The sequence below is a fragment of the Penicillium chermesinum genome, assembly GCF_028974085.1.
Source record: "Penicillium chermesinum strain IBT 19713 chromosome Unknown utg000005l:1.0-4115287.0:1.0-4118363.0, whole genome shotgun sequence".
Classification (NCBI taxonomy): Eukaryota; Fungi; Ascomycota; class Eurotiomycetes; order Eurotiales; family Aspergillaceae; genus Penicillium; species Penicillium chermesinum.
In genome coordinates, this window is record NW_026695315.1 from 197272 (window position 1) to 218580 (window position 21309).

Sequence of the window (21309 nt, forward strand, 5' to 3'; positions counted from 1 at the left end):
TATAATGCTTTTATCTCGGACTAGTGTGCCATGTAGCCAGAATGCGCTGCTCCACATACGCCCAAGGCCACCCATTGTCCCTCTCCGTCCGCCGCAAAAGATCAAAAAGTAGATGCCGAGCCAGGGGATCATCAATCCATGCGCTGCCTACAGAACAGTCAGTATTTGTCGGAACCAAGTAGGAGCCGAGTGCGACATACAAGCAAACATGGCGTGGCAAGACATAATTCGTAAAGACGGCTCGTCATCAGCCGACAAAGCAATGCCGAAAAGATAATTCAGGTTCTCTGTGATAGCCTCCTAACGTGGAACAAAGATTAGATCCAACCATTCAGCGATCATGCAAAGCCTGCGACGTACTTTAATTTTAATTCGTCGCTCGGTCGACACAACACCGCCCTCGTGATAATCAAGCTCACGAATCAACAGCAACACCTTCGCGAGACAAAGATGCTGCATGGCGGTAGCTGGAAACAGTCAGCATCACCCCTTAAAGCAAAGCCGAACAAAAAAAGTGACGAAAAAAAAAAGAAGAACTTACAATGCCACAAACTGGTATACAAAACAACAGGAAACGGCTTCCCCCGTGCCCGATCCGGCGGCGAGATATGCAACGGAACAAATGTATCGGGCCTCGTAGCCTCCCAGTCGTTAATCTTGAGCTTCAGCGCATTCTCACCGGCCGGACCGAGCCTGGCACCGAAATTCCGCCCGTTGACGTTGTAACAGAAGTCGATCGTTTCGGCGAGGAGCCAGATCGCCCGGTTCACCCAGTCGCCGTCGCTGAGGACCGGTTTCGCAGCCCACCAGTGGCGGAGGCGGTCGTCAAAGGGGGCGAAGGATAATCTTAGGCATTTTTGGTAGGTTAGTGCGAATTGGATATCTTGGATGACGAAGACCCAGAAGGACGCGGAGGCAAGGCCGCCTGAGATAGCGCAGTCCACGTGCGCGCTAATATAAACGGAGCCGGCGAGGAGATGCCGTTGGGGGTCGTTGGAGGGAGTGTGAGCTGGCCATCAGTTGTTAGTAGGGGAGAAGAAGAAGAAGAAGAAGAAGGAACAGAGCTAAAGGCGTGTATGAATGGATGCGGGTGGGGGGGGCTTACAGGAGAGTTGCTCGAAGAAGCGGAGGACAACGGTGGAGCTGAGAAGGATGTCGATGCCAATGTCGAATTCAGGGTTTTCGAGGGCAGGCAGCATGATGGAGACGCAGCGCTCGTGGTAGCTGTCTGCGACCTCGGGAGACACGGCTTGCGTGGTGCGGGAGAGGTGGCATGCTGCTACGGCCAGACAGGCGTAGAGCAAGAGCGGGGATTGGCTTGCACGTCTTGCGACCTGTGCAGCGAAGCGGCGTTCGGGATCGCCGGCATCGAGCTGATGGCAATTAGATGGGATGAGTCGATTGCAGGGGGTGTGTGAGTTTGATGCGTACCCAGTCTGCTAGATGGCGCTGGAAATGGCGCAGGAGATAGGCTTCATTGATATCGCCCAGTCTGGGCTTCCCGACCGGGGTTGCCACTGAAGACGAGTCATCCGAAGCCGAGCGCGAGCCCTGCAAATCCACATACGGTGGAATGGCCGAATTGCCCGGCACCTGGTCCATCATGGACGATGGGGTGGATCGGGCTTCGGATGATGAGCGGGAGCCCACTTGGATGCCGCTGACTGGCACGACATAGTACTCGGAGGCCGTTTGGTCTGTCTCATCTTTGAATGAGTCTAGAGAGGGAAACTTTTAGTTCCAAAGAGGAATAGAGGCATGCGAGAGACTCGAAAGGTACGTACACTCGGAGCAGGTGTCGACCCAAACCTGATTCTGAGGGAAGGTCAAGTCGCTCTCCCCGTACCTCGGGGGACCTTTCCCTCGCAACGAAGGATTCTGGCCATGGCGAAATGACACTTCCTCCGACTTGCCTGGCGCTGGAACACATTCACGACCCGATCGTTGACAGCGCAGACATATTGCTCCTGTTTTGTCACCTGGCGAGGCGATTAGTCAGGATCTAGGCAGCCTCCAGGGCTAGATATCTTCCCCTGAAGAGATTTTCACATACATTTCAGATGGCGCAGACGACAGGTGAGGCTGAACAGAGGTTAGCTTCTCGGGCCTAGCAGGTCTAGAGGCTCTTGAGGGATGAGGAAGGCCACTTACCATCCCCTCATTACGTCGAAAAACGTCGAACAAGGAAGGTTTCCAGAAGCACGAAACCGGCATCCCGGGCCTAAGATAAATAATTTCTATGGAACCCTCAATCTCAGTTCCTGGATCATAATAATGGCTAGGTTTTCCGGGGCACAAGTGCTATAATCAATCCAGGCCCAGGGAAACCACTTTGGCGGAGGTGTGGAGCGGGAATTTTTTTTTTTGTTTCTTTTTTTTTTTTTGGTCTCTTCCTTTTTCCTCTTTTGCTGCTTTACTGGTTCACAATATCATGGAGTAAAAATTTTGGAGTCACGCCCCAACTTTTTTTTTTTTGCCGCCGACCGATTGCCCTGGACGCGTGTGGCGTTGGAGATTAGTTCGAGAGTACATAATGCCAGATCAGGGGCTGGGCAGGGAGATCCTCATCCTCCGAAATTCTGCTGGCTGGAAGCCAGTCAAAACCAACCTCAGCAGGAGGCCAACGTGGCCACGGCTCTCAACGGTGCAACGCAACCCCACCCTGCGCGATGATGACAGTCTCGCGTGCGCCCTGACTGGTTCTGACTGGTGCTGATCCCGCCAATTACCGCGTACGCCCCACGCGGATGCGAATCAAAGTTTTGTTGCCCCCAGAACGGATCATTTCCTGATCCACGATCTAGTGCTTTGGTTTTGCTTTGGTGCTTTGGTCACTCTAGTGTGGCCCTGGTCCACGGCGGGCTACGGAAGCCCCTGGACCTGGTAAGAACAAGCGAGTGATCTACTCGACAAGATTTGCTCTGTTCCTGTTCTTCTAGATGCTGGGATCGGGTTGAGCAGTGGCGCGGCCTCTTAAATGGCTCAACTGTTGATTTGCAAAACTCGACCGGGTTACGTAGAGTATGCCGCGGGCCCGCCAATGAACCGCGCAATCTGCATCTCCACGAGTCAGTGGCAGATACATGAATCCTTTGGGCGATGTCTGACGGCGCCTCTCCAGGGTTGTAGATCAGTTACGCACCGCCTCCAGACCAGGATTGCGTTCGCGTTTCCCCGCTGATCCTCACCGACCTCCCCAGTTGAGCGAAGAACGTTGAATTTGTGCCAGTACGAAATACTGTATACGGTGCACCTCGGTCCCAAGCCCCAACCACGACTCTCCCATATACTGGTCAGCAAAAAACCACTCAGATGGCTGCTCTTAGAGACTGCAGAACTGATCTCCAAGGGGAACTGGCCGGTCTTGCCGAGATCGACTCCTACCCACTTCGTACGCTCACGAGTCCAACTCGGTGGAGAGAAAAGGCCCGTGGGCCCCGAACAGGAAGTCGGCCCTGCCCGCGATGTGTGTCGGTAAAAAAAAAAGGTGGGCTTTGCATCTCGGGCCCGTCAAACCCTGTCGATCTGGAAAAGGGAGGGCCGGGTTGGCGATATGCCGACCCTGTGATTCGTCTCATTGCTTTTTTTTTCTTTTTTTCTTTTTTACTCCAAAGCTCAATTGGAGCCCTAGTGCCATGGATGGTGTCAATGGCTCATACATACATCTGAGCTGCCTGTTCCGGAGCTTAGGGCGTCGCTACACCCCGCCGTATTAGTTACTGCCGTGATCTCAGGGTGAAACGGGGAGCAATGCGGAAGACAGATCAGAACCGAGATTTCTCTGGTTATTTTGATGAGATAAAACACTGGACTCATACCGTGATAACGGAGAGCCAGATAACCAGATAGACTCCGATAAACCTCCTGGTCCGTTGACAAGAGCTGCTTACCCAAACCAGCAGATAAGCGCGGGGAAGTCAGGTGACTGCCGTGATGGTGCAGCTGCAGCTTGCTTGAAGCTGCAGCTATTCCAGTTCTCAATGCTCTAAAAGCTCCTCCGCCCGTAAAACCATGTCCCTTCCACGCATCTCCTTTCTTGAGGGATGGGAGCGCAATCCGGCCGCGTTGCTGCGGCGGGGCGAAGCATCTGACACCGAGTCCGACACGTACCAGGACCTGCCAGAGACCGCCTCGCTATCCTCCTCCTTCCCCTCGACATATAGCAGGCTCAATTTCAACCCTTATGCGGGGCCTGGCTGGAACGAAACGACTGATGAGCATGACGATCGCTCTCACGGATCCCTGGGTCGGGCACTCTCCCCACGACGCGGGAGACTCGTGTGGAGCGCCCGGCAAGTCCTGCCGTTGTACCACTGTCCGGGCCAGTCAGAGAGCCCTTGGGGTGGTCCGAGACAACAAGTGCCTTTGAAGTGAGCCCGGCAAAGCGGATTGGTACGAAACTATCCTCCCCCTTAGACCTTTGGTTTTCCTTTTCTCCATTCTGCTTTTCTCCATTCTCCACCGCAGTCGCTAGTCTTGGAACGTCCTCATTCTCCGGGGCGCGGTGGGCCCCAACCCATGGATTCTCTTGGTCGCAGATGATTGGATTACTGATCTTCGTTTCCATCATATAGTTCAGGTCGTGGTGGCCGTGATCTATTGCTTCCTGGCGGCGGGGATCGTCTTTGGCTTTGCCGCTTTGAAGCCAGTGCTTCTCCAGGAAAATGTATACCGGAATAGATGCTCCCGGAAGGAGCTGGAGGACCATGCGCCTGTCTGTGCAGGGCAGGAGATACAGTATGGACGATCCTGTGTTGTTCAATTGGGGTAGAGCGAGACTAACGGGCTTCCAGGTTAAACCTTATGTTTACGATCGCCGCAGTGGCCACCAATGTTGAGGCACTGCCCGTAGGGACCATCCTCGATGCATATGGCCCAAGGGTATGTGGGTTAATTGGGAGCATGTTGCTGGCAATTGGAGCTGGTCTCTTCGCCTTTGCTGACCAGCTCCCGTTTGACGGATACATCCCCGGCTATCTGCTACTAGCATTGGGGGGGCCATTCGTGTTCATCTCCTCGTTCCATTTGTCGAACACGTTCCCAACTCGATCAGGGTTAATCTTATCCACCTTGACAGGGGCATTCGATGCCTCCAGCGCCCTCTTCCTGATCTTTCGGCTGCTGAACCAACATACCAATGGCTCGATTTCCATCAAGAAGTTTTTCTTGGCCTACTTGGCCGCCCCGGTATTTATCGCGGTTGCGGAGCTTGCGGTGATGCCGAAAACGTCGTATAAAACAGCCGGCGAGCTGGTCCACTACGCAAATGAGCAGGCCATCGAAGAAATGAACGATCGTGTCGACGACAGCATCAACGATCACGATGAGCGAGAACGCCAACGAAACAGCCGACGCACGCGCCGGGCGAGCATCGTGCACCGCATCCAGGATCTCTTCGACGATCGCTCCTCCGTGGCATCCACCGCCATAATCGACGACACGATCTTCAACGCATCGCTGCCAAACAGCACTCATAACAACGCTACAACCTCCAAGCCCGCTCTGTCCCCCAACGCCTCCCAAACAAACAAAAGCGGCGTCTGGGGCGTTCTCCACGGCCAAAGTGCCCTCTCCCAACTCCGCACCCCCTGGTTTATCCTGATCACCCTCTTCACTGTCCTGATGATGCTGCGCATAAACTACTTCGTCGCCACCCTCCGCCAGCAATACACCTACCTCCTTTCCCCCGCTCTAGCCACCGAGATCAACACCGTCTTCGACATTCTCCTGCCCGTCGGCGGCCTCCTCTCCATCCCCTTCATCGGCACCTTCCTCGACACCCTGCAAACCCGCACCGTACTCGCAATCCTCATGTCCACGGCAACCCTCATCGGGATCCTGGGCTGCATCCCGCACTCGCGGCCTGCGGCGTACGGGAATATCATCCTCTTCGTCCTGTACAGACCCTTCTACTACACCGCTGTCTCGGACTACGCGGCGAAAGTCTTCGGGTTCCAGACCTTCGGCAAAGTGTACGGGCTGATTATCTGCCTTGCGGGCGTGGGCAATTTCGCGCAGGCGGGACTCGACTCCCTGACGCTCAGAGTGTTTGAGGGGAATCCGATCCCCGTGAACGTGGGGCTGACGGTTCTTGTTGCGGGTGTGGGAGGTGCGCTGGTTGGCTATGTCAGCTGGCAGACGAAGGTTCTCGCCCGGGACGGAGCCGAGACGGTGGGAGAGACGGTGGAGGAGAACGGGGCGGGGGCGTTGGAAGCTGCGGTCAGGGACTGGGAGAGTAGGCCTCTTCTGAGTGAGGGGCAGGAGAGGAGGGCGTATGGGTCTTCGGGCTGATGGGGTTTTTATGAGTTCAGCTCGAGCGGATAGATGTAGTGTGCCTGCATTATTCCTGTGAAGTATTCGACTTGGTAGAGGCCTGTCGACTTTGGTGACAGCTTAGGTTGTCCCGATATGGGATGTATATATGGGTTCTAGGCTAGGTACTTGTACTAGTAACTGCTGTCTCATCCTGTATCAATTCAGAAGAAGAAAATCCTAGTACGACATGTGGAATTGCCGTATGCAGGTAAATTATTTTGTATTCACCTGGACAGATTCATCACTTGAGATGGGTATCATATATCAGAGTAGCAAAGCTATCAATAAGATCGAAGCAGGATATGTACGCACGTATACAAGAAAGTACCACTGGCATGACATGCAGGGAGTAGAGTTAGTGGGAGAGGTGATAGTTGGAGAGATGATGGGGAAGGTGAGAGTGGGAGAGGTGAGAGTGAAGGGGAAAAAAAAGAAGCCCGTATAGTAACGCCGCATGAACGCATAAAAGCTCGCGCCATCATACCATTGTAGGATGAAAATTCATCGCTTCGTCCCACAGCGCCTCGCCCGCTTGGTCACAGGCAAGATCGTACCACAGGACGATCTGGAGAATGCGCTTGAGCTCTGCCCAGGAACGGATGCCGTAATGGCGGGATGTATGGCTCAGAGCGGAGACGAAGAATGGACGTTCCAGGGCACCGAAGGCGGCGATGCCGGCCAGAGTAATTGTCCAAAGCATGGGGATCCGGAAATCCGGAGAGGACCAGAGAGGAGAGGAAGTGGGGTGGCAGAGGATGGCTCGGATATGTTTTGCCAGGAGAGGGAGGGGGGTGTTCTGCGCGGGAAGGGGGAAGACGACGCCGACTCCGTAGATCTGTGCCGTGAGACGGCACATTTCGTAGGTGGCTTCTTGCGCGGGGGAACGGAAAGTTGTGGATATGTCTGCCGCAGAAGGGACCGACATGAGGGTATAGATGGTCATGTTACGCTGGTCGGCGAGAAGGGCGACGTCCGTGGCTCCTGCAAGGCTAGCTTGCAATCTTATAGTATAGGTAGTGAGGGCCTGAAGTGCTTCTGATAACTGGGGCGTGAAGCCGATGTGGTGGAAACGGCCAAAGTTGCATTGCGTTTCTTCGGGGGTGAACCCAAGCAACTCCTGTACGGACAGACCGAGGCGCGATTCATCGAGCGGCCAGAAATCGAAGATCGGCTGCGCGCCTAAGAGAGCAGCTGAAAATACCTCCGAGCTATATAAGAAGGTTAGTATTGCGCGCCAATGAGCCGGGGGTGGAGAATTAGCCTACAAGCTGATGATCTGTGCCAACCCGCCCGATTTGATATTCTTCAATCCTCCCCGCATTTTGACCAACTGTTTCAGGCCAGTGGCATGGATCATATTGGGTGGGAGGCAGCCATAGACATCCATCCACTGCAGTCGTTGATGAGGCGCATTGAAAGGTGTTTTCTTATATCGTGTGGTTCTCGTCGAGTCGGGGGCCTGGTGATGCATCATGCAGATAACACTCAATAGCACAGCATCGCTAACTGCGCGCGAGGGGTCGCGGACTGCTTGGCTGATCAGTTGGATTGATTCCATCTCAATTAATGCGAGGAACTTGGCTTGTGAGGGGCCGTAGTCAGCGTGTGGAATCCAGCCATTCAGCCACTGCGCTCGTTGGTGACACATAGACGCATACAAGAAAGCGTTGAAGAGGGCCGGGTCGGTGAGTGAAAGTGGAAACCAGGACTCCCCAGGTCCCTGTCGACTGCGCGGCCCTATGGGTAGAAGGCTTGGCCAGAGCACCTTCAGTACTAGTAAGCAGGTCAATATAAGCCCAACTATGGCACGCCAACATCAAACATACAATAATTTTCACAGCTATCAATTATCTCCCTCGGAAAGCGCGAGGGCAAGGTGTCGAACGGATCTAGTATGCGATTCACCTCGCGCTCGATGTGGGGTTTCCTTTGCCACGGCATGACAGCCGAGGGATCGTTGAACTGCGGCGGCGAAGCGCCGTCGTCGCTGCTATCGCTATAATCGCTGGGGTGGGGCTGTGGAAATGTCGGCCATTGTCTCAGTGTTAGAGACTGCGCGGGATGGTCGGTGCTGCGTGATCGTGAGATAAGAGTCCTGGAGGGGGGAGGGTTGTGAGCACTGGGTCTGAAGCTGGCGCTGACGCTGGAGCTGGAGCTGGAGCTGCTATAGATGGGATTCGAGGGGTTTGGCAGGTCGCGGTCTTTGGTCTGATCGGAGATCCAGCGACCAACGTGTGCGCGTACCATGCGCTGGGCTCTGACACGTTCTGTCTCGGACGATGGTCTGGCGTTGACGAAATGAATCCCTTCCGGTTTGCCCGGGTGCTTCTTTTTGGGGGCCATCTCGCCCTAAGCATTTCTTACCAGTACGAGGGGCTGTTCGAAGGGGACATGAAGCGATGCGGCATCCTGCGAGCCCGGAGATACACAGGATCGAGATGAAGAAGGCACCAAAAGGAGAAGAGCGCGATGGCTGTCCAGTACGTGCCTGTAGCGCAGCTGAAATCCAAGAGGCCCAGGCTCAAAGCCGAACCAAAAACAACCAGAAGGATGCTCGAAATGAGGGACTCTCGTGACGTGTCGATCTGGATCTTCCCTCCGTGGATATTGCTCGTCACCCTGCAGATTCAGCAAGTTCGAGAACTGTTATTACTCGGGGGATTTCCGGACGCTGTAAATACTAATCATTTAGTCCCAAGCTGTCGCAAGTCATCGCATCCACGGATAAGGAGCCGATAGGGGCCCGACCGCGTGGGTCATCTGGCACCGGCTAAATGCCGGTTGATTTGACCCTGGGCTCTTTGCGCTGACAAGCTGAAGTATCTGCCACTTGTCTCATTTGTGCTTGGCTTGCAGCGATTGCGCTCCGTAGTTCCAGCTCCTTGGTCGAAACGGTCGATCGGTGGACAATGACCGCATCGTGGCAGCGCCGATCACCCTAAAAAGTTGGTCGCGATTTACAAAATTCCCTCCAGCCGATGCATATCGGAATTAGGGGGCGCTCAGGGCGGTAAAAGCACAGTGACGCTAGAAATGGACTGCGGCGTCACTCTGTTCATGTGGTGATCAACGGTATTGCTCCAATTTTTATCCCCTATATATTTGGTATAGTAAGGAAAGTCGGTTGTGGTCATTGATACTAGAGTTTTGAACGTGGAAAGCTGATATGGGATGGATATATACTTGGGATAGAACGTATCCACAAGATCGAGGAAGAATACTGGGGTGAGAGCGGGCCAAGTCTTATGGTAGACTGGATGCCCGAATATGTAGTGCCGATTGGTGTCCCATCACGCATACTGGCAAGCTTCTATTCTATTTCACGTCGTAATCAACAGCAGAGCTAGTGTGACCCCCCGCTCGCCGAAGAGGACGAGAAAGAGGAAGAACCCGAACCCCACGGAGTCTGGTTTCCGGGGTAGACTCCGGTTCTCGAGGGTCACTTTCAGTTCCTCTTTGGATAGTCAGGCCTCTGCTGTTCAAAGATCGGTCATTCTCATTCTCGGATTCAGATTCTGAATATTCTAGCCAGTTCTCGGAAGGGTGGAAGCTCGGGCCTTGGACACCTGGGATGTGCGTGTCCCTCGTTTTCTCGTTGGGGGTATCTTCTGCATCGTAGAATTCGTCACTTAGGTCGTCCAGCACTTCAGTATCTCCCGGGAGAGCGACTCCAAAGACTGGCAGCGAATCTCGAAGAGTGGCGACAATAAAGTCGTGATTTTTATGGAAAGCATCAGGCGTAAGACCGATGCTCTGTAAATCTTTTCGTATCAGTCTCCAAGCCTCCGCCTCGTCTTCAGTGAGTGACGCCTGTGAGAACCTGGACACATCGCGTTTTCCAGCGCGGACCTCGCCAATGAACTTGGTCAATAGTCGCTCAACGTTGGCTTGGGAGGACCTATTGAGAGTTGAGGCTTCCGTATGTCTTATATGCTTCCCTGAAAGCCTACCTTGTCATTTCAGATGTCAAGAGATTTAAAGCTTGGATATTGCTCGTTATTCTTGCTCGGATATCTTGAATTTGCTCCACGCCAATACCGAACCGCTCGAATTGGACCTGCGTTTCCGGATCGACATGATCGAAGCGCTCTTTCATTTGCGAGAGATCCGCAAAGGCATCATCGCAGCTTCTCAGCACAGCGTTCAATGTCTGGTGCTCTGTTTCGCTTGGGTTGCATTCGCCGAATCGTTGTCGGGTTAGCGTGAGGACACTGTTCAGGATCCCCAGGTCGCTTTGCACTTGGCTAAACAGGCTCGGAGCATCAAGAGAGCTTTGGAAAAGATGATATGCCTTGTTGATCGTATTACCTGGTCATTCGACGTTAGTTTTCCCTCTCACACTTATGACTGTCCCCAAGGTTGAATCTGCCTACTGATATGCACGTCGCGTCCCGCCGATATATTCCCGTTGAAGAGCGGGCCTCCCTGGGTATTCTGGTTGTACGTGTTGAAAGAACTGGTGATTGAGCCATGATTTACCCCTATTTGGAGGCCTCGGTTGGCACCTGAAAAGGCAATGTTGCTCATGTCGATATGCCCAGCGTGCTTGATAGCGGGGCCTCTAATCTTCTCCAGAAGCAGGGTATCCCTCCAACATGCCCGCGTCCCTACCGGTAGGTCCTGATTCGTTGGAAATTCCGTGTCTGCAAGTTCCAAGATCGGAGAAAGGAGTTGCGGGCCTGCGGGAAGAGGGGGAATACGAAGTGCCCTGCAGAGCCCCTCTGGTCATGAGCCACTCCAAAACGTGGCTTGCCCAGTCAGCCTTGGCGCGACGGCTGAGGAAAAGCAAGTATGCTCCCCCAAAACTGGACTTTTTGCCTTTTTGCGGAAGACTGCCGGTGATACTAGGAGTCAGGAACTGCTAGGAAGGCCTTGTAACGGTTATTAGGAAAGGAAATGATATATTAGACGAAATATATAAATCATTGACTGCTAGTATCCGAGGTTTGCTCGCTTGAATTGAAAGCTGACACAACAACCTCAATCTAATCAATCTCTAGCAGAGTATACTTCGAGCTCTTGCCTGTCTGCGGATCCCGGTACTGCTCCAAAGCCTTCTCCACAACCTCCATATAACCCAGGACCTGCTCCTCATCCCAGCGACGCCCAACAACTTGCACAGCAGTGGGCAGGCCCGCCATTTTACCAGCATCGTAGTGCTTCCATGCACCGCGTGCAACGGAATGATCGCTTCCTAGTTTCTTAAGAACGGCGCGGTATGGCGCAACGAGGGCATCACGGACAGCATCGACATGACCGACCGGCAAGACACCAGCGGAGTAGTCGAGTAAATTCCACAGGAACGTATAGCCACATGACGACACAGCGTCGTGCATGGCCTGGTGCGGGAGGGCAGGGGTAGCGTTGACGGGGCAGAGGATAAAATCATACTGCTGGGGCTCTGCATCCCACCATTTGTGCCAGGTAGCGCGGAAGGCTTCGCGCTGAGCGACGAGGGGCCAGAGCTGGGCGGAGGATTTAGGACCAAAGTCGCGGATCAGCGTGGCGAGGATTTTATCGCGCTTGATGTAGCGGACGAAGAGGTAGTAGAGGTAACGTAAGGGACGGGGCAAGTGAGCGACTGCAGATAATTGGGCTGCGCCGGGGTCACTGGGCTCGAAGCTGCGCAATGGGTCATTGAAATGGTAGCAGCCATCGGAGTTGAGGAGCTGAGAAGCCAGGTTGAGGCCAGTGAATGGGTCGGCACCTTCAGGGGTGGTGATCTCGGATACAGTGTGGCCAGCTTCGGTCAAAGCGGCGACGGTAGTAGACAGAGCTCGTTCGATTGCTGGGGTTGGGGGGACGACGCCTGTAATTTCAATCAATCTCTGTCCCCAACGACGTATCGTACAGATGTGTATTAGAAAAAGGGGAGACCTACCGTCATTGCTCATCAATCCAACACGCAGTGGCCGGCTCTTTGCTCCAGCCTCGAGCTCATCTCTCCATGAAATGGGATGGACGGTATAATCATATTTCCAAGGCTTCATGCCAATGAGCGCACGAGTAAAGTAGGTCAGGTCATTCAAGGTGCGGGCCATGGGACTGAAGACACTGGGGATGCCTTCCTGGCCAGCCATGCTAGTACTCACGCCCACCTTGGGCCAACGGCCGGTGGTGCAGCGCAGAGAATAAACCCCACTCCAGGCCGCTGGAGCACGCACCGATCCGGCAACATCAGATCCAATACCAATCCGGCCACCCTGTGCGAGGAGAGCGCCTTCACCGCCAGTGGAGCCCCCTGGTGAGTAGGCAGGAACGTGGGGGGTGAGACACGGGCCCCATAACCCGTTGTCGGACTCGAAAGAAAGAAGAGTAATAGGCAAAGCAGTCTTGGCGTAAGGAACAGCTCCTGCGAATAAAGTTTAGTGTTTTCACTTAGGCCAGATGATCACGAGATCAGCATACCGGCATCCTTGAGTAGCTTGGCCATGGGGCCATCCTCTGCGAACGGTTTGTTGGCTTTGGCCGAGTAGCCAAGGGTGGTATCAAAACCCTTGATCTGAACAGAGTCCTTCAATGAGACTGGGATACCCGCCAATGGGCCCTTGAGGTTGACCTCTGACTGTAGCCATGATTCCGCCTCTGGCAGCAGGAGCTCTGTGATACAGTTGGTGCGCTCCTGAGCCCGGACAGCAACCCTGCCGTATGTCTGAAGGACAGACAGTGGAGTAATGGCTGAGCTTTGCACATCTTGAACTAGCTTCTCAATTGGCCGGTTGATGATCTCCTTGTCGTCTGCTGTAATGGGGAGAAGATAAGGAGGAGGGAGAGAGGCGAAGCGAGCAGCTCGTTCCGCTCGTTTTTGGTCCCTAGTTAGAGTTTAGCTTCTTAGCGGGGGTAGATGAGGGTTATATGTGGGAGCGCCCTTACCGCACACGACGGTACGTAAAGTAGTCAAATGGCGGAAGCATATTGGCGTGGTCAGACACAAAATGGGAGCAGCGGCGCTATTTATTGCTCACCCACGGTTCCAGTCCTGCGGGGGAAGCTGTGGGGGTGATAGGGCGCATAGATAAGGCGACTTGATAAGACCTCGGTTGGCGCCGGCGGGCGGAAGTCCGCCAGGGATGGTCGAGGGATTATCTGCATTTTCAACGACTCGTGAGTGGTCTGATCCTTCTGAGGGCAGAACCTCGTAATTACCTAGAAGTAGTCCTCTAGACAATCGTTCCTCAGGTAGTTAGAACCTACTACACTGTGTTCTATGACCGCCTAGGTGGCAGTAGATCTGCTCGCCGCGAGCTATTTGACCATCTTGGAAGTGAGGATATTCGGGGAAGGAAGATAACGTTTCAATCATCTTTTGTATGCAGTATTAACTAAATTATCTACTAGACCCACACAATGGGCTTAATCGAAGCCGCTCTGGAGGTGCGGCGGGTATATCTCCAGGTTTCCACGTCGTAAGCAAGGGCATGAGACCCGCGAGACCGGTCCAGTCTCGGTGATGCAAAAAGGGGAGGATTCATAAGTCGATGTTGCTATGGTTCGATGCTCTGCAGCCAGTTGTGCTTGCTGAGCCACCAGACAATGACTCCACCGGTGACAAGGAGCACGATGCAGAAGAATATGACGAAGCCCCAGATAAGCGATCGTTTACTCTTCCTTCGTTCTTTCTCAAGCCATGAGATCGGGGGCCTAGAACTGGTTAGCTGTATTCTGTATCAGACGTATAACGCTCTTACTTCTCCGTTTGAGGTGCTTCGACGTTGCATTGCACGCCTTTTGACTCTTCATCGAGATGCACCGCAGTCGAGAAGCGTTTCCAGAAGTATGGGTCACGGACGAGTGCCATTGTACAAAGGGCAAGACAATCTTCCGCACTATGAGATGAGATGTACCAAGACAGCTGGAGAACAGGATGGGTCCGCTCAAGATGCTTTTGTCTATGCAGGTACTCGTAGTAGTGAGGTATCCCAGAGAGCGACACTGGCCTTCAAATAGCACCAGGGTATGGACGGAAGGTGGCCTTTGCAAATTGACCGAAATGAAGTGGTAGCAATGGGGGACGGGCAACAACAGGTGAGAGCGGCAGTCGGCGTGCAGCCGGGGGACATGCCTGGACTTAACAATACAAACCAAAGCGGGCACGATCAGATGCCGTTGCGTGGAATTTGCTACCTCGTGGCCTAGTGGGACGGGGACAGGCCAGGATGGGTGGCTCTCGGTGAGGCATCTACTTGTTCCACGCAGACTCCAAGCACGGGCTAGAGGGCCGCGAATCTCGATCTTGCTGCCATGGAGACCGACGCCCAATTGGCGATCTCTCTCGTGTTACTCGAATGCCGCTGTCTTGCGTGGCATGTCGATCCGGAATGAAGGGGTCTCGCTGTGCAGCGGACCGTTGGTCAGACAAGAGGAGAACCGACCGGATCCCTAGATAAAGATAGGAAATGGCATGCAGATTAACAACAGAGTAGTCGCAAGTGAGCTTTCAACAAATTTCAGGGGCATTTGTACTCGTAACCGACGAGTTCATAAACTTAAAGAGAAGTCTGTTGCTAGGATCTCGGCCGTACCTCACTGAGTATATACGTAAGAGCCTGTGTACACATCAGTGATATACAATTATAGCCAATGCCGAATGGAATTGAGGTACTAAGGATTAATCAAGTAAGGGCGAATAAAGGCGGTTCAAGTGCGGAGAGCAACGTTGGCTACACATGATGTACAGCATGCTCCCTTGCGTGCACAGTCTGATATTAACGACGCTAGTGGCTATTGTAATCCCTCATCATCTTCTATGACCTTAGCTCAGAAAATACGACACGTCGGCTGGTGTTAGCCTCGTATCCGTTCTTCTTATGCCGGTATGCAGGAAGGTACGAAAGAGACGTCGGATCGTCGGATGATGGTGACAGTGTCTCTCCTCCCCAGCGGAGAAAACACGCAAGCCAGAACGTCCAATTCTCTGAAATAAGTCTATTCCTCCCCTTCCACTACGAAGACCAACGTAGCGCTGCGTTGGTGGTGTGCAAGTGCTTGAGGGTTCAGCATACCCACATGCATCTTGCCTGCAAGGCACGCGCATGAAAGTGGAGGGGCGGAGTCAACATCGAGATTACATGGTCGATCACACGTGTCGACGCATATAGACGAGGTCGCGCTGGATAGGACCCGTAAGAGCTGTGTTTCTCCTCCGAGGAACTTATGTTAGACGGATTCATGGGTTTGCTGATTCGTCCCACCGGATCTCAGAAATCATCCGAGCAACGTCAGTTGAATGGCAAGGTAATGTCTGCTAGGAGAACGCTCCGACCGGGCAAATAACGCATTGCCCAGGAGACCTCATGTTCTGAATGTCATGCCACACAGACAACTGCTGGAGACGAATCATTCATGTGTCGATGGTGACGTAGGATAACATCAGACCACTCGACTTCCTTCGCTCGAGGGTGGCCGACGCCAAGGCCTCGGAGGGCACCGCCACTGCCAAATCTGCCACCCAGTATTCCAGCCGGTAGTGCAACCCGATCTAAATCCAAACCTGGGACCGTCCAAGTGAGGGTTATTGGGTGAGTAGCCAGGCCGAAGCCTTCTGCCTTAACGGAAGCCTGGAATCCCTTGGAGGAAGACTGGAGAAGAGACCGATCGAGATCCCACCCGATCTAAAAAGTACCGAGAACAGGCCGGAATAGAATTCGAACATGCATTAGTGGGGTCTACCCAATGGTTTGGCCATTAGGTACACATCGGAGATGCGGGGAGTCCGTAACGAATAGCAACGTGATGATGGCAGCTGAGGGCGGCCAAGCGGCTGATTACCGTGAGAAACGAGGATGACCATCTTCCCATTTAGTCGCCTCATGTCACCTGTGATTACCTTTTCCTGTGGAGTGAGCGAAAGAGAGAAAGACTGTCCACACTTCCTGTCACTACTGTGTACAACTCAAACCACTCGAAAGTTAGCAAAAACTGGGGCCGCGATCCCCAGGTGGACCCCATGTGCGTGCCTGACCGCCCCTCGCTGCCTGCCAACAAAAGCATCTCGTCCCCCTGCAATGCGCTCGCGATTTGCGACAGTGTCTGCAATCCGGCCATGTCATCTAACCACTGGGGGACGTTGATCAACTCCGACAAGAGCCCTGCGCCGCTGTTGGAGCAACTATGTCTCGGAATCGCGCAGAAGATTGTTAGTAACGTCACCGATCCACCGGACCCAGCTAACCACCAGTCAGCCTTCGCTCGATAACGGTGTCACGGCCGACCTTACCCCGGAACGCCTCGCGGCCTTCTACCGCCAGGTCGGAGGAAACTACGATCCACTGTTTCTCGAAACTAAATCTCAGGCCCTATCTTTTATCTACCAGTCCCTCGGCTGCTTTCACAGCCTGCAGCCCGCCGACAGCCCATATAAGCCACCATGCGTGCCCTCGCTCCTCCCGAACGGGTTTGTCCGATGGCAAACAATCCAAATTCTCATGGATCCGGATGAGAACTGGCAATATTTACAAAATGCACTGAAGTTGTGGGAGATTGCTGACGTCCAGGGTAACTACTTCCCCAAGGAACTCCCCCGAGGGGCATTGCCCTCGGAACCGGACCCGGAAATGCTGCAATGGCATGAAGGGGTTAGCAAGAGGCTGAAGTATGACTACGAGAAGAGATGCGATTGGGAGAAAAAGAAGAGCCAACAATATTCGCCGCCAAACTTTGGAGATTGGCGTTATCGTTTCAATGGAAAAGAAGCACTCCCCGATGAGGACGAGTATTTCAGTCCTCCGCATCGGCACTCCAGGTCGCGCCAACATAGCTACGCTGACCCGGATCGTGAGAGTGGCAGTCACCGAGGGCATCGCAGGCGACTCAGTTCCGATTACCCCGCATTCACCCCTCGCAGACGAGAGCCGAGTTTTGTTCCTCGACCAGATGGGGGTAGATCTGGCCTGACATCCCCTCGGGCCACCTCTCCAGAGCCTCGCCGGGATCGTCCCATGCACTCACGAGGCCGAGAGCGTGCGTCTTGGTATGGCCGACCATTTAGTCCCGAAGCGGAAAGCGATGCCCAAGAAGCAGACGAAGATGATACATCAGACGATACCATCCATGAAGAAGAACTCGCAAGACCTAGACATCGCCATCGCCCTCGCCACCTGTCTCCGCCATCAGACCCCCGTGCTCGGCGTCACTCCCACGATGCCTATACGCGCAAGCCTGCACGCCAATTTTCCCCCGACCCGGCCTATAGAATGAGCCATAGAACCAAAGATTTCCTACCGCCAAAGACCAGAAAATCAACCTCCGAGTCGACAAGACTGTATCCCGAAGAGCGATCTCGATCTCGACCGCGAAGTAGTATCCCGGCCAGCGGGAAGTTTAGAGACTACACCCTGGGTGGACCGGTATCTGGACCGCCTCCATTCTCACGAATGGCGCCCCGGGACCGCTATCCTCCAGACCCCTACGACGATGTCCGCTGGGGAAGCCATAGTAGCGGGAGCAGCTCCGAGCGATCTCGCTCTTATGGGAATGCGGGATTCGCACCGCGGAAATCACGAATGGTACCGTCGCACTTGGCAGACGATGCCGGGTATGGCCCATCTCGAAGAGTGCCCATTTATGACTGACGACTTGCAATGCTTTAACACGCGTTCCTATTCTTACATGTTTATCTCTATGAAAATTATAGTGTCTACTCCAATTTACCACGGACAACGCTCCTCATCCATCATACGACAGCAATCTTACCATGATATACAACTTCACAGAGTTGAGCGCGAGTATTATTTCCCCCGGGGCTTTTCAGATTTACTTATAATTAGTCAATACGTTTGAGCTTGAATCTCTGTACACTGTAGTTTTCGCTGTCTGATTTCACTTGAGGCGCAGTGCTCTTTTGTCTGCTTGTGTTTTCTCTTCTCAATGGCCCGAGCGGAAGATGCGCTGGGTCTCGATAGCCCCAGTTCTTAGTCCCTGAGATACGGGACACTCTTCCCAAAGAATTTTACTATTTTAAGATCATAGGTTTGTGCCGGAAGGTCCCGAATGTCAGTCGGTGGCAATCATAATAAACGCTAACAGGGATGATGGGGAACGTGCATAACCAAACCCACTGCTGAAAACATGGGGGCCGTCAGTATGGACGAATGGCCGTGAAGAGATTTCAGCCCCCCCACAGGCTAACTCGTTATCTTGAGCTCCGTGAGCGGCCGATCTATACCAATTTGTCTTTGCAAGAGTCTCAATGCCCAAAAAGTCCGGGGGGCCAGACGTCCAGAAATCCCCGGGGCCCACAAAACACCTCCCATACCCGTCGCGGTCTATCTCAGCCAGATCCCCCTACTCGACACACTATTTGGATGTCAGGAGTGTGATTCAGTTAAGGATGCATCTCCTCAATCAACCTCGCCGGCGACACAAAAAGTCTCGCCACGGCTGCTCCGAGTGCAAAAGACGCCATGTGAAAGTAAGTATAACCTCGAAGGGCGCCATACCGGATTTCAAGCCTTGCGCTTCTACTTCGCACCAGACTCGAACCAACTCTAATCATGACATTACAGTGTGATGAACAACACCCATCATGCAGTCTCTGCACTAGCCGCAAGTGGCCTTGCACGTACCCCACTCAAGCACCCTCTAAGACGCCGGCGAAGAGAAAAGCAACGTCATCTTTCCCATCAATAGATGTACCGCCAGCAAATTCTTCACACGGAAGGGAGCTGTGTGGATTGCAAGAAACAACAAGAACATTACCGAATCCCGGCGTCGAAGTATCCCGCGTCTCCAGAATGCAAGAAATGCGCCTCTTCCACCATGCAAGCGTGATCACCGCTCCCACACTTGCCAAAGACCACACAGGCCTCCATTTCTGGCAAATAACGCTGCCCGAATTCGCCGTCGCCAATGAGTACGTCATGGACGGCGTGCTAGCCGTCGCAGCGCTGCACCTCGCGCACCTGGAACCGGAAAACAAATCCTACTGGCTCGAAGCCGTCTTCTCATATCAGAATCGAGCGATTACCGGATTACGGGAGAACCTAGCCATTGCCGTCGACGATCCGAGCGCGAATCCGGACTCGAATAAAGAGATCCAGCTTGCGTGCTCGATTCTCATCATCGTACTGATCACAGCACATCCGGGGATTGCGCAGAGCGGGGAGGTAGGAGATCCGCTGCAGGAGATTCTGATGATTAGATCTATTCTCAAGGGAAGTGCGGTATTATTATATCAGATTTACCTTGCAAAGGGTATCAAGATCGAGCCGTGGATTCATCGGGATCGGTCGAAGAATCATTCGACAGTCTCGTATGTCAATATAAAAATCCCCACATTAAAAGGACTGAAAGCTAACTTGAGCCCCCTTTTTTTTCTTTTACAGAGAAGAGCCCGAGATGGTCGAGCTGCATCAGTAAGAAAGCCCTATCCACCCCGGTGGGGATATGACTTAACAATGCGACAGTAAAATTCTGGTCAAGTTCCACGAAGTGGGCCAACTAATCGAACAAACGTACGGACTGCGCCGGGTGGCCTACCAAGGCGCGTACAATCTCCTGATGAGCGCATTCAACAAGTGGCCTGGAGAGAACGAGAACGTGATCTGGCCGGTGCGGATCAGCGAGTCCTTTATAGCCCTGGTCGAGGAAGGCGACTGGATCGCCCGCATACTATTACTATTCCAGGGATTGGGTCTGCATCTATTCTCGAGGAAATGGTACGCGCTAGATGCGGGGCGGAGGATAGTGAGGGGTGTTCTGAATCCGCTGGGGGATGATATCCCACCTGAATGGGTCGAGATGGTGGATTGGATTAGGGAGGCCGTGAAGGTTTGACATGCAATGTGTTGTCTCGGGCTAGCATTCTGGAATTGTATAGCACTGTATGAAGATGCGCTGCATCTATGACTTATGACTATCTCGGGCGTGTTCATTGTTGTGTAGAGTAATGATATATGCCCTCCTACCTCTATACAGATGATCGTATAAAGCATCGCTTCATTTCACATTAAATTTCAAATCGGATAATTAAACTTCGGAAATCACACGCCGAACCGAACAGGTATGCCCAGCAACCCGCAACCCGCAACCCATCGCAAGAAACCAAAGCAGCCAAGAACACCAAAGCCCTACACTAGTAGAAAGTTTTCTCCAACGCGGCATGGACTTCCGGTGGCGCATCCCTGTACGACACCAACTGATCCTCGACAATCAACTCCTCAATAGTCTTCTTCTTATACCCCGGAACCTCCCAAATATCAGAGCCAATCGCTTCCGGGAACATCCCAGCCCCCCAGAACTTCCGGCACAACCAGGCCAATGCCAACGGTCGGCCCTGTGCTAAAGCCGTTTCTATATTCTTGTCCACTTCTTCAAGACTGTGATAAAATATCTTGGGCGGAGCCCCGTTCTTAGCTTCGAGAGCCTTGGCGAGCTCTTTGCCCGTTACTTGGACCTCCGTCAACCCCAGAACACGGCTCTGGAGCCGGGCAACGGGGGTAGCCGCGAAGATAGAAGCGTAAGCTGCCGCAATGTATTCACGGGTACTAGACAACTATCAGTACGGACCCGAGACACCGGCCGAACATGGAACAAACTTACCAGACGAATAACGGCTGGTTATCACCGTCTCCAGGGATAGCCAGGCGATTCCCGACTCTATCAACCTCGAGTAGCCTGCAACAGTTAGCCTCGAAGCTACCCGGCGACAAACTCGAGCAACAAGGAAACCTACCCCATGCCCAGCGCAGACTCCGCGAAGAGAGCGGGCAAGACAATAGTCAACGGAATCCCCGCCGCTTTCTCAACCTCGTCTTTGTTCCTGAGAAAAGGGTCATTCTATCCAATCACAGTGAATGCAAACCCCGTCAAACTCGGCCCCATTAGGTTTGGTTCTAACGAGGCTAGGGAGTGCATGGAGTGCATGGAGTGCGTGGAGTGCGTATGCTAGGACTTGGCCCATGAGGCAGAGGCTCAGTCAAATTAGAGGGGATTATACGTTGGACTGGGTGCTCCTTGGTCGAGTTCAATCCAGAAAATGGTTCTAATATCATCATT

At 53.4% G+C, this 21309-nt stretch overlaps 9 protein-coding genes across 9 annotated transcripts; 3 read left to right on the plus strand and 6 right to left on the minus strand.

Moving 5' to 3' along the window:
• Positions 1-10: 10 nt before the first annotated feature.
• On the minus strand, positions 11-2162 carry N7468_006234 (Zn(II)2Cys6 transcription factor domain-containing protein; the record flags this gene model as incomplete). Its single annotated transcript, XM_058475530.1, has 9 exons — positions 11-147; positions 201-300; positions 361-467; positions 542-1009; positions 1106-1373; positions 1432-1718; positions 1785-1979; positions 2054-2082; positions 2152-2162. 9 exons carry the CDS (start codon positions 2160-2162, stop codon positions 11-13), a joined length of 1602 nt encoding a protein of 533 aa, XP_058328420.1.
• Positions 2163-4011: 1849 nt separating this feature from the next.
• Positions 4012-6291, plus strand: N7468_006235 (putative MFS transporter Fmp42; the record flags this gene model as incomplete). The annotated part of the gene is made up of 3 exons (XM_058475531.1): positions 4012-4345; positions 4575-4737; positions 4794-6291. 3 exons carry the CDS (start codon positions 4012-4014, stop codon positions 6289-6291), a joined length of 1995 nt encoding a protein of 664 aa, XP_058328421.1.
• Positions 6292-6799: 508 nt separating this feature from the next.
• N7468_006236 (uncharacterized protein) lies at positions 6800-8658 on the minus strand (the record flags this gene model as incomplete). Its single annotated transcript, XM_058475532.1, has 3 exons — positions 6800-7523; positions 7581-8088; positions 8142-8658. Coding segments are annotated over 3 exons (1749 nt in total), but the record flags the coding sequence as incomplete, so codon positions are not given.
• A 972-nt stretch (positions 8659-9630) lies between these two features.
• Positions 9631-10842, minus strand: N7468_006237 (uncharacterized protein; the record flags this gene model as incomplete). The annotated part of the gene is given in 4 exon segments (XM_058475533.1): positions 9631-10125; positions 10144-10213; positions 10266-10623; positions 10689-10842. The coding sequence occupies 4 exon segments, from the start codon at positions 10840-10842 to the stop codon at positions 9631-9633; spliced, it is 1077 nt and encodes a 358-aa protein (XP_058328423.1).
• A 458-nt stretch (positions 10843-11300) lies between these two features.
• N7468_006238 (putative acetamidase) lies at positions 11301-13229 on the minus strand (the record flags this gene model as incomplete). The annotated part of the gene is made up of 4 exons (XM_058475534.1): positions 11301-12124; positions 12197-12667; positions 12724-13127; positions 13189-13229. The coding sequence occupies 4 exons, from the start codon at positions 13227-13229 to the stop codon at positions 11301-11303; spliced, it is 1740 nt and encodes a 579-aa protein (XP_058328424.1).
• Positions 13230-13799: 570 nt separating this feature from the next.
• N7468_006239 (uncharacterized protein) lies at positions 13800-14113 on the minus strand (the record flags this gene model as incomplete). Its single annotated transcript, XM_058475535.1, has 2 exons — positions 13800-13956; positions 14004-14113. 2 exons carry the CDS (start codon positions 14111-14113, stop codon positions 13800-13802), a joined length of 267 nt encoding a protein of 88 aa, XP_058328425.1.
• Positions 14114-16261: 2148 nt separating this feature from the next.
• Positions 16262-17885, plus strand: N7468_006240 (uncharacterized protein; the record flags this gene model as incomplete). Its single annotated transcript, XM_058475536.1, has 2 exons — positions 16262-16450; positions 16497-17885. The coding sequence occupies 2 exons, from the start codon at positions 16262-16264 to the stop codon at positions 17883-17885; spliced, it is 1578 nt and encodes a 525-aa protein (XP_058328426.1).
• Positions 17886-18643: 758 nt separating this feature from the next.
• On the plus strand, positions 18644-20088 carry N7468_006241 (Zn(II)2Cys6 transcription factor domain-containing protein; the record flags this gene model as incomplete). Its single annotated transcript, XM_058475537.1, has 4 exons — positions 18644-18724; positions 18819-19568; positions 19638-19667; positions 19735-20088. The coding sequence occupies 4 exons, from the start codon at positions 18644-18646 to the stop codon at positions 20086-20088; spliced, it is 1215 nt and encodes a 404-aa protein (XP_058328427.1).
• Positions 20089-20386: 298 nt separating this feature from the next.
• N7468_006242 (uncharacterized protein) lies at positions 20387-21135 on the minus strand (the record flags this gene model as incomplete). Its single annotated transcript, XM_058475538.1, has 4 exons — positions 20387-20798; positions 20854-20928; positions 20987-21073; positions 21116-21135. 4 exons carry the CDS (start codon positions 21133-21135, stop codon positions 20387-20389), a joined length of 594 nt encoding a protein of 197 aa, XP_058328428.1.
• Positions 21136-21309: the final 174 nt, after the last annotated feature.